This window comes from Micromys minutus (assembly GCF_963924665.1).
Source record: "Micromys minutus genome assembly, chromosome: 26".
NCBI lineage: Eukaryota > Metazoa > Chordata > Mammalia > Rodentia > Muridae > Micromys > Micromys minutus.
Genome location: NC_137961.1, coordinates 26,884,054 through 26,896,433, shown reverse-complemented (window position 1 = coordinate 26,896,433; position 12,380 = coordinate 26,884,054). Strand labels below are relative to the sequence as shown.

The 12,380-nt window shown below is 37.4% G+C and overlaps 1 protein-coding gene across 1 annotated transcript in view; it reads right to left on the bottom strand.

The window, feature by feature from the left end:
- Positions 1-12,380, bottom strand: part of MMS22L (MMS22 like, DNA repair protein) — a gene marked incomplete at its 5' end in the record, with an annotated part of 108,216 nt that overhangs the window by 76,255 nt on the left and 19,581 nt on the right. Inside the window, 2 exons of the mRNA XM_080938565.1 lie at positions 987-1,106; positions 5,929-5,991. Of these exons, the coding sequence (XP_080794691.1) occupies positions 987-1,106; positions 5,929-5,991 (183 nt within the window). The remainder of the gene's footprint in view (positions 1-986; positions 1,107-5,928; positions 5,992-12,380) is intronic.

Sequence of the window (12,380 nt, the reverse complement as noted above, 5' to 3'; positions counted from 1 at the left end):
TTTTCCTAATTCTTCCTCTCTTTTCTAAATCCAGTTTCTTTGAGCCACATTATCTGTGTACATTACTAATCCACTGTACTTCATTCATTTACATGCAGCACACTGTGAAACATATGTCATGTCACATCGGAGATTTCTAGTATTTTCTGAATTAACTAGAATTCAATGCTCAGCCTATCAGACTCATGGACCACCTCTCCAAGTCATTCTATTCCCTTCAGAAGCACAAGAGGAATGAACAATGTCCTCTTATATCCACGAATGTTTAGACTGTACCTTCAGCCCAGACGACCGCAATCTTCTTCTATGTTCACAGAGAACAATAAAAATCTGTCCTGTGTTACATGGTATTTTGACGTTTTTCTTACCAGTATGTATATAATGTATATAGCTATCAATTAGCTTAAAGACTACTCAGATACTAAGATTGATTCTTATTATGAACAAGTGACTATCAACTGTATCAAAACACAAGCATTATGATATTATAATAAGTGAGAGGAGCTGGAGAGATGGACCAGTAGTGTGTGATCTTCCAAAGGACACAAGTTCAATTCCCAGCACCCACATGGTGACTCCCATCATCACTAACCAGCCTCTTCTGGCCTCTGAAGACACTGCACACACATATGGCACAAACATACATGCAGACAAAATACATACACATAAATAAAAATCTAAAAAAAATTTAAATAAATTTTTATTTTTTAATTTATAAGTAAAGATTTGTAATTTGTATGATCCTGGACTTCTGGTGACTTTGATTACCCTTTCAAAAGAGAAGAGACATCGAACGCCAATTTTTTATGCCAGTTTTCTACAGACAATGTTTATGAAAGATTAAAAAAAAAACACTTGCAAGCTACATCCTACTACAAACAAAAACTAGTATTTAAAATTTGTATTTCTCAAAATTAAATCATAAATTTCCCCTCTAGCATTGTAAATTTCAAATTTTTGGAGCAAATCATATTCTATTTACTTACCAGGTTCTTACAATAATACTCCCATAAAATGGTGACAACTGAAAGGTTTGGCTCCCAGAAGTCACAAAGTGTCAAACAACAATGGAGATGCATTCGCAACTGTTCTTCTAGTATACCATCCTAAAAATAAAACTGAAGTCATAAAGCAGTAGATGATGGTTCTGGTAACATGATTATCATTTGATAATGTACTGAACAACCTACCAATAAAAAGATGAAGAATATGTATCATCAAATCATGGCCTTTTACAACCTTCAAGAAGACTGGACATAAAACAAAACTTACTTGGAGACAGCTAGCATATTCAGATAATGGAAAGTTTCTAATTCAGTTACTTAAAAAAAAAAAAAACAAAAAACAAAAAACCCATAGAACAGATATCTGAAAACTCATATTAGAAACCCAAAGAACAAAAAAAAAAAAAAAAATAAAAAACAAATACAAATAAAGGAATGTGAAATGATATAATAATTAAAATGTACAAAAATTCAGAAAGCTGACAGTATCTTAAGAATTAGGCAAATTATTTCAGGGAACTATATTTGCTCTTAAGAAAACCACCACATTGATGCTAGCAAGTGGTAGAGTTGCAAAGTATTACCTAACATTCAGGAGGGTCTAGTGTCACTAGCAAAGAAAGAAATAAGGAAAAGGAATTCTTCGGAGGCTGAGAGAAATGGACACTAGCAGCCACATGGAGTTTGATTCCCAGAACCCACAGAGCAAGAGGCAAGAAGTGGCTCTTGCAAGTCATCCTCTGATTTTTATGACACAGTCCATGGCCCATGAGCATCCACACAGCACAAACGTAAATACATGTAATTACAATATTTAAAAACAAGATGACAGGAAGGACTCTGGAAAGCTCCAAGTCTGAAATAAGAGAACAACTCCAGAGATGGGTGTGAAAAAGAAGCAGAAGAAGATAACTAAGAAAAACTCATAGATTTCAGCCTTTATAAAATGGGTTGTGGCAAAGAATAGTGAAAAGTTAAGGAGGGAAATGCATAGGGCACCCACAAGCAGGTGCTAAGTACACATAATAAAACACATAGGTCCAGAATTCAGGGGATAAGTCAGAGTTGTTAGTATAAAACTGGGCGTTAACGTTATATTACTAGTTCTTGAGCTATGAGGCTAGGTACCAGTAAGTTAAGAAAAGAACACACATACACATGAGGAATAAATAAAGAGTTTTTTTAATTCTAACATTTAGATACTGAGTAAAGGAATGTGGATGTGTCTATAAAACAAATGGCCAATGAAATGAAAAGAAAATTAGTTATCATGAAAACCTAAACAAGTATTTCAAATACATCCAATGATGACAAGGGTTGAATGCTACTGACAAGTTGGAAAAAACTAAGGAAAAATAAGGACTCTTAGACTTAACAATATACAAGTTAAGTGATGCCTATGACAAGAGCACTTAGAACATGTCAGAAACTCAAGTATGGGTGGCTGAGGAGATAAGAGGGGATAAAGACCATATTTTAATGGAAATACATAAAGTCCTTCAACAAATGAGAACTTACCCTACATAGTGTTTATGGAAAGAAATTAGTTCCTGGTAGAAACAGGAACTTTTCTACTTTTTTCCTCTACAAAAAGAAAGTGTTCCAAGAGGTTGGGAGATACACATTTGCAAAGATAGAGGAATTTTCATTTGCCAAGTAGACTTTCTTAATAAAGTGCCAAGAAAGAGTGGGCTGGGTCCAGCTAAATGCGCTACAGAAGTGTTCTAAATTAAGTCATTAGGATACATTCTCTTTATTCTGGTTCCCTCCTTTTTAGTTCTGCAAAATGTCTCGAGTGGAGTGCTACTTAACTCTTATGATCAAGAATGCACAGGTTGAACAAGTAAGAAGGAAGGAACAATGAATTTCCTCCAGCAATATCCACTTGTGGACAAGAATGGAGGATAAGATAAATGGGACTTTTCAGATTTAAACAGGGAAGAGAACGGGAATGAAAGATTTTCTAAGGTAATGGCTTTATTTATTGTGTAGTCTACATTATTTAAGGAAGTAAGTCAGGAAGTGGAAGAAAACAGAAATCCGAAAGACCAAGTGAACAATGATGACCAGGAGTGAATACGTGCAGAGGGGGGAGTTAAGTGTGTCCATCACACTTCAAGCATCTACAAGTTCTCTCAGGCCAAGAATAGTATGTTCAGGGCTCAGTACAATGCTTCCTCCATCAAAAAGCCTCCATACATACTGAGTCTGAGACCATTTCTCCTTAAGTACCTGCATATTCATTTAACCAAGGCCATCACTGTGATTTTATTATGAAAGCAAATCTAGATCTAAGTTCATCCTGATGTTTACAGCACTGAGCTTAGTTTTGTAAGTACGGCAGAAAAATGAAGTGCCTTGAAAAGTTTATACTGATGGGTTTATCTGGAATCTGAAACTTGTTAGTGTCCAAAAAAGTGGGCAGTTTGGGAAGGAGAAGAGAAAGGTGCACCACTTAAATCTATTATATAATATACTCTATATCAAAAGAAAATGAAAACAATGTGCAGGGGATGCCAGATTTGATCTGCATTCTTTGAATCCAGAACCTATGTTCTTTGTGCTATACACAACTGTGAAGAGTTAAATATAGCACTGTAGAAGATTTACCTTTTTGAGGTTGTAAAAATATTGACCTTTAATGGCTACAGATGAAAATAAAATGTTTTCAAAATATTATTCACTGTTCTGGAAGGATAGGTAAGTGAATCAGTAGAATGTGATATATAAAAGATGATTGCTTGCTTGTTTATAAGCTTTTACCAATTACCGAATTACAACCAATATAGAATTCCCCATTCTATACTCAACTATCCCCTTAATCTAAACCATATGTGTGAATCAACTAAACTGCACATAGAACAGACTTGCCAGTCTTCAGTTTCAGGCAGTTAAGGCAGGAACACAGCATGGGAGGAATAGAGGACGCAGTAAACATCCTTACTTAAGATCATCACCACAAAAGAAACCTAGAATAAGGTGAAAATACCTAGGAATACCTTTTATTCATTTCATTGTAATTCCTCATTACATTAATCAGAGAGAAGTAACAAAAATACTAGAGAACACAGAGGTTTTCCACACATGTCGGAAACTATATGAGAAGATGCAGATCCTGACTATGACATTTCCTAGCTAGGGGTAGAACATAAACACAAACAACATCGTGAGCACAAGACTATCATTACCATTAACTACATTTTGTTATTTGCCAAAGACAAACAGAAAGAAAATGAGAGCTATCTACTAACTGTCCCCATTATATCTTACTTATAATTGACATATTTGCTTCAAAAAATACTTTTAACTTTTATAAAAGACTGTATTCCTGTTTTATTTTGAATAATGAAAGCCAAGTATATTAAATTTGGGCATGTTTCATTAGACAAACATGATAATGAAATAGTAAATGTTTTGGTTAGTTACTATATGAAGATGTCAGTTTAAGGACAAATTACTTATTTATAGCTACAGGTATATATAACTGGCTAATTTCACTATACATAACTATCCAAAATCATCAATATAAGATTTATTTTTAAACTAACTAGCAACTTACTACAGCAAGCTTAGCTAGATCTAACTTTGGGAGCGATAGCATTTAACTTCCATAGTTCTGTCAAGACCTTTCTGCTCAAGAAGCATTATTAATTTATCTTGGTTTGCTCAAATCACTGAAACTCCAGGCTTGAAAGTTCCAAGCACACATGTAATTTCTGCTTAACTAGGAAATGGAACCTTCCAGTTTCTGATTCTAACTGTCCCAACTGTTACTAGACACTAACACTATCTACACTGTACTGAAGTTACTTGCACTTCGTTTACACAAAGTTCTGTGAGTCATTAAAAATAAATTTAATTTCGAGTAGATTCGGGAAGATTCAGAAGGGAGGGAATGACAAAATACAGTACTCATACATTAAAATTCTCAGAAAAAGGCAATTAAAATTATACAGAAAAATATGAAACAAAAATACCTTTACAGTGGCTAGGGAAATATTTAAAAATTAAGCTACTGGAGCTCTAGCAGACATCTAGCTCATAACTGGTAAGGTCCACACTAGGAACATTTATGTTCATGTACAGTTAACAGACAGCACATGTACCTTCAATCATTTGCAATGTTTTCAGATATCCAGTTTTTTGGTGTGGAGAGATGGCTTAGTTTTCATATACATCACTTCTATAAGCACACACACACAAAGCCTTATTTTTCATTATGCTATTTATGTCAATTCAAGTTTTACTTAATCTTCACTAACAGAAAAGCAATTTGTTCCCCAAATTAAAAAATATTCCACACCATAACCTTCCATAAAGGGTTACTTACATTATAGAACTTTACAGAGCTACAACATATTTAAAGATGAGATGAACAGTGCATTTAAAACTATTTTAAAGGAGGTCAAGTCTGACCTCTGGGCCATGAAGCACCACGTTAACAGCTCTGCGGAAAGAAAAATGATAAGGTATGAAATGAGTGCTCAGAAACGAGGACCTTATCAGTGAGAGTACGATTCGAGCCTGTAAGACAAATTGCTCTGCGAGGCAAGTCACCTTCCTGCTGTGAGGAGGATAGAGCGGCATTTCCAATACCACCAACTCTCTCCTTCATCATGTCGCCTGGCTTGCTATCACACAGTTAGGAATGCCTTATGACTCCAAAGCATCTTCCACTTATTTTGAATACATTCTTTCAAAGTCACAAACTAAGATAATTATCTTTGTCCTTTAACTGACAAATTCAGTGTTAAAAATAAAAATCTCTACAGGATTTAATATGAATTACTTTGTTGACCCTTCAAAGGATCTCAGATTTGTAATAAATTATTATTTAAATCACTTTAAGTTTGTTTAGCTCTTGTAAGTAAAATTTACACTATAAAATGCAGAAGCCGCACACCACCTCGCTTTAGCCGCATACCTGAACGGCGACAGACTGCTTCAAAAGTTCTTCTATAAAGCTCCAATTTGATTCCATCTGTCTCTGAAAAGAGAAAATACTGCTATGTTAAACTTTTGTTATTGATTATGTGCATATTTAAAAGTATGGTACAAGTGTAAAATTCTATAGTTAAAATACCTTTGTAATGTCTTTAATTTCTTTCTGTAAAATCTTAGCCAACATACATATTTGGAAAAAATAAATCTACAGTTTTAATTTCTAATAGGAATTGTATATGGACATATTTTATAAAAGTAGTACATCTAAACAGGCTCATCATATTTTAAATAATTTATTGTTACATATAATCTAACTGAGAAAGTGATATAGCAATCATGTATTTACATGACGGTCTTCCCTACTCTCCTTACACATGAGGTTTTCCTTCATTTTATTATAATAACCCAAATATAATCTATCTTCTTAAATTGAAGCTTCTATGTATTTTTACACATAAAGAAAACTTGATATTCTTTCTTTGTTGTATATATTTAGTGCTTTGATTATTATATGGCGGGAAGATTTTCTTTTTTGGTCCAACCTTGATAATGCTTTAATTTAACAAATGGTCATCTATCTAGCAGTTTCAATTCTATGCATGACTCTATGCACCAAGGAAGAAAGTTACAGTGGACTTTTATAAAGGTTTACAAAATTTCACATTTCTAACAAGAGCGCCTGGAGGATGTTCTCACAGCATACTCAGTCCTTAGAGACTAAGATATGTGGGCACTTGTTAAAACCAGAAGCAATAAAAAGCACTTAAAAAAATATAAAACAAGTAATTCCTAATATCAAAAACGTTTAAAAAAATAAAAGCTAGAGTCCTAAAAATAAAGATACAGCACTTGGTGGTGTACACTTTTGATACTAGCAGTCGGGAGGCAGAGCTCTTTGAGTTCAAGGGCAGGCTAGTCTGATCTTGTTTCAAGCCAGCCAGGGCTACTCAGGAGGTCCTCTCAATCAATCAATCAATCAAGGTATAGAGTCCTATCAGACTGTTAGATGACTATATTTATAAAGATCAGCTCTAATTAATAAAAGATATATTCACTATTTGTCTTTCAAAAAGGCTGGAAAATATTTACTTAAGATGCTAGCTGCACTAAACCAATACTTCATTACTAAAAGAAACATATTAACAGTAGTAGTCAGCAACTAAGATAGCCTTTTATGATCACTAGCCCTTGGACTGAGGCATTTATAATTCCCTCTGCTACTATAGATGGGCAGTATGTCGCTTCCATGAAGCTTCCAACTTGATAATTTTGAACTTAATCAAGGAAACACCCCTCCTGTGAGAAGGCCTGAATCCATAAGATAGGAAACTAAAACAATCTGCCAAAATCCTCCAGCCCCAAGTAAGCCTTCAGAACTGCCTCTACATGACAAGATCCTGAGGTAGGAACCACCTAGATAATGCCCTAAAAAATCCCCAACTCTTAGAAACTGAGAGATATTTTTGTTATATAACAATTATTAAAGTAATGACTTAATTCTTCAAAATGATAGCTCATCTCTGAGCCATCAGAATACCAAAGCCTAGAAGGAACACCTTGGTTTGGGGGCCTATCGTATTAGTTTGAAGATAAGACAGAGAAGAGGCTGGTCATACTCATGGAGGCTTAGAGCAGGGTTTGATTCAACCCCATAGACTAATAGTATGACTTTGGGTCAGCTGGCCTAGAGATCAACTCTACGGGCACTTATAGGTCATGCATATGTAATGTAAGTCAAAAATACCAAAAACAAAAACAAACACAAACAAAAAAAAAAAAAACCTACAAACCCTAAAGATATAGCCTACCTTGGTTAAGAACACACTCTGAATACTGTCAATGATGGCTGGTTAGTATGTCCTGACTCCCCATGAGAGAAGTAATGAAACTCTTCATTTGGTACTCTACCTATTCTCTACCATAGGTACTTCTTACTCATCCTACTTTTAGAATATTTTTAATCATTCTTCTTTGTTTTACATTCTGACTAGTTCCACTCCTCCCCCCATCTCCCCCCAGTAACCACTCTTCCTGGTCCCCACTCCCAGGAAAGGGAAGGCCTCCCATGGATATCAACCAGCCATGCATATCAAGAGCAGTAAGACTAGGCACCTCCCCTTGTATTAAGGCTGGATGGAGCATCCTAGGATGAAGGAAAGGGTCTCAAAAGCAGGCAACAAAGTCAGAGATAGCCCCAACTCCCACTATAGGGATCCCACTGTTAGATCAAGTTACCCAACAGTAACATATGCGCAGGGCCTATGGCAGTCTGAAGCAGGCTCCCTGGTTGTTGGTTCAGATGATCTTCATGTGGTGATCTTGACTGCTCTGGCTCATACAATCTTTCCTCCACCTCTTTTGCAGAACTTCCTGAGCGTTACCTAATGGCTGGCTGTGGATCTCTGTATACATTTCCATCAGTTGCTGAATAAGCCTCTGTGGACAACTGAGGTAGGCACCAATCTATTAGTCTAGCAGACTATCATGAGAAATCATTTCATTGACCTTTCTTTCCCATTCATGTGCTGTTCTACCCTAGGTCTCTAAGCTATCCAGTCTCTGGGTCTTAGCTCTCCAGGTAGTGTCAGGAATGAGTTCATTCTAGTCACATGGGTCAAGAAGCTTTTCTCCTTAAAGTCAAACTAAAAACCTAGATGTCCCTCAACTTATCTCAACTAAAGAATGGATAAAGAAAATGTGGTCTATTTACAAAATGGAGTATTACTCAGCTGTTAAAACAACGAAATATTGAAATTTGCAGACAAATGTATGGAACTAGAAAAAATTCCTGAGAAGGGTAATCTAGACCCAGAAAGACAAACATGGTATGTATTCACTTATAAGTGGATATTAGCTCTGTAGAGCTACAAAAATCCACAATCCACAGACCCAGAGAAGCTAAGACTCAAGGAGGGCTCAAGCAGAAGTACTCAAGCAGGGGAAAAAGGTAGATGACAGGACACATGACTCTCCCTGGGAAGGAGAAATAAAATAAATTTCAAGGGTGAAGGGGAGATGGGGGAACAATAGGAGAGATCCGGTTGGGTCCTGGGAGAGAAAATAGAATGGCTGTTCTGGGGCACATCTCAGGGACAAGGCAGAAAACGAATACAACAGAAACTCCCAGGAAATCTATGAAGGTGACCTTAGGTGAGACTCTGAGCGATGGGGATACAGAGCCTGAACTGGCCACCTCCTGTAACCAAGCAAGACTTCCAGTGCAGGGCCTCGGTCACAGCCACATAACCGTCAGCCTACAACCTACCCTACCTACTAGATGTGCTGGGGTAAAGGTAGCGCAGCAACGATCAGAGTGGCCAGCCAATGACTAGTCAGCTTGAGATCCATGTCTAACTTGCTTCTATTGCTATGGTAAATACCATGGCCAAAAGCAGTTTGGGGAGGGAAGAATTTGTTCATTTTACAACTTGTAGACCATTATGAAGAAAGGAAAATGTCCAACATACAACAAGGACACATGCTCTACTATGTTCGTAGCAGCCTTATTTATAATAGCCAGAAGCTGGAAGGAACAGATGTCCTTCAAGGAATAGATACAGCAAATGTGGTACATTTCCACAATGGAGTACTACTCAGTGATTAAAAACAATGACTTCATGAAATTCCTAGGCAAATGAATGGAACTATATATAAGCTATCATTCTGAGTGAGGTAACCCAGTCACAAAAGAACACACGTGGTATGTACCCCCTTATAAGCGGATACTGACCCAAAAGCTCACAATGCCTATGATTCAACCCACAGACCATATGGAGCTTAGGACGAAGACCAGGGTGTAGATGTTTCAGTCACGCATTGAGGGGGGAACAGGATCATCGAGGGAAGTGGAGGGAGAAGGGGACCTGGGGGGGGGGGGGCGGGAAAGAAGAGTGCAGGAAAGGGTACTGGAGGGGATGATAGAGGTACAGGGTTAGGAAATCAAATAACAATATGTAGTGGGGGGGGGTGAGGAACTGGGGATAGCCACTGGAGAGTCCCAGACACCAGGAAAATGGGAGGCTCCCAGGACCCAATGGTGATAGCCAAAATAAGCAGAGAAGGGAGTGACAGAACCTGCAGAGACCACCTCCAAGAGATAGGCACAGCTCCCGGTCAAGGGATGGGGGCACCCACTCATCTCAAAATTTTTAACTCAGAAATGTTTTTGTCTAAAGGAAGAACAGGGACAAAAAACTGAAGCAGAGACTGAAGGGCCATCTGGCTACTGCCCCACCTGGGGATCTATCATGTGTACAGACACCAAACACAACACTGCTGCCACAGCCAAGAGGTGATTGCTGACAGGAACCTGGTGTGGCTGCTCCTTGGGAGGTAATGCCAGCAACTGACCAGTGTGGATGCTTGGAGCCAACCATCAGACTGAGCTCAGGGACCCTAGTGGGGGAGCTGACAGAAGGGAAAATTGCAACCCCATAAGTACTGACTGGCCAGACCACCCAGTGCTCCTAGAGACCAAATCTCCAACCAAGGAATGTACAGGGCTCCAGATACGTATGTAGCAGAAAATGGCCTTGACTGATAGCAAATGGAGGAGAGGCTCTTGGACCTGTGAAGGTTTGATGCCCCGGTTTAGCAGATGCTGGAGTGGTAGGGAAAGAGAGAGGGTAAGTGGGAGAGCACCCTAACAGAGGCAAAAGGGGAGGGAGGAGTGGGTGGAAGTGGGATGGGGGGGAGCTGTGGAGGGGTAACCAGACGTGGAATACCATTTGAGATGTAAACAAATGGAGGGATTAATAATAAAAAAAGAAGATGTCAACACCAAAGCCAAGTCTGAGTAATGAGGAACAGAACAGTGTTGACACAATTCAGCTTTTGTTTTACAAATGGCTCATGTTAATAAGTACATTTAATTGTCCAATCAAGGCATTTAAGTCACAAAAATGTCACAAGTGTAATTCTTACACAGGTAATTGAGAATGTGGACTACATGATAGCTCTAATCTAAACAAATTAAACAATGTATCAAAAGAAGGTTTATGAGAAAGATTGCACAAGGATCAATCTCAAGATGAAGGGCTACAAGCAACTAATGACTGCTAAGAGAGGGAAAGTTGGTCTTCTTCAGGGAAGAGGCTCTCTGATCCAACATCAAAGAGCAAGTGGTCAGTCCTAAACACACATGCATGGAAGCATCATTCGGTAGACTCAGCAAATTGTACTCATGTATTTAAATGTATGTATACATGCAACAATGAGAAACATTTTCTCTTTATAAAAAAGGGGAACCACCATGTCCAAATCCAACTTAAGAAAATATAGTACCAAAAAAACCCCAATAAAACAAAAACCATATTTTACTTTTCATAATTTAAATTTAATCAAGATAGTGTTTTCCCTGCATATTACTTCACCATAATAATGCCTACATATCAAATTTCTAAAAGCAATGTCACATAGAGGTCATAAACCTGAACCTATGTTTCCTATTTTTTGATTCTACTATTAAAAATCCAGGCAGCTCTGTAAGTAAGAGCCCTACTAGAAACAGCAAGACACTCCTACTTTCCACCTCCAGCAGACTACTTAGGGATTTGTGTAACTCTCATTTTAAGATTACATTTCATAACCTTAATTTTGTTACCATTTCAAATGCTTTAAGAAGGAACATCAGTGCCTGATTGATCACCCCATGTCCTTGGCAGAAAAAGGAGTCAAAATTGATTTTTGCAATGCCCAAAAGAATTTTATCTTTAAATTGTGTTTGGTTTTACAATAGATTGACTGAGATTTTAAGAAGATAATACATTCTCATCTAGGCTGAGGGAACACTGGACAGAAATGAATGAAAAACTAGAGCTTCTAATACAAGAACTGAGATGCCATATTGTTTTTACAGGCTTATAAAAACAATAACCCTATCTGAAACTTACTTAAAATGTAAAGATTTCACATCAAATTTTAGGAAAAGTTGAAATATCTAATTGAGTGCATAGTACGTGTCTGGTGAGAAACGCGTAACCATCGTTACGTGTATCCTCCCTCACGTGTATTCTGCAGTGAAAAGCAAACTACTGTACAACCACTTTCCAGGGGACAGCTAGCTATAGCAACAATCATAAAGAGAAAATCATCAAGGCAACTTTCAAATCTACGATTTAAATACACTTCAGACCCAAACTAACATCTGTATAGAGTTACTCTGAAGGTACCAAGCGATAAGAATGACCATCTAATTACTCATGAGGTAACTAGGAAATAAAAGTGAAAATCAGATAGGATAAATGTCAGCTACCATGGATGCCCATGGTAAACTGGAACTCAGGGGCATTCTATCTGTATGCTATCTGCCTCTAAGAGACAATCTACCACTTTAGGAAAACTCTTAAAGATAACCGAGTTTACCTAAGTGATAAAATAAGGTGTCCTTTAATCACTATGCCTCTCTACTTCTGTACCTATAAAATGGATATA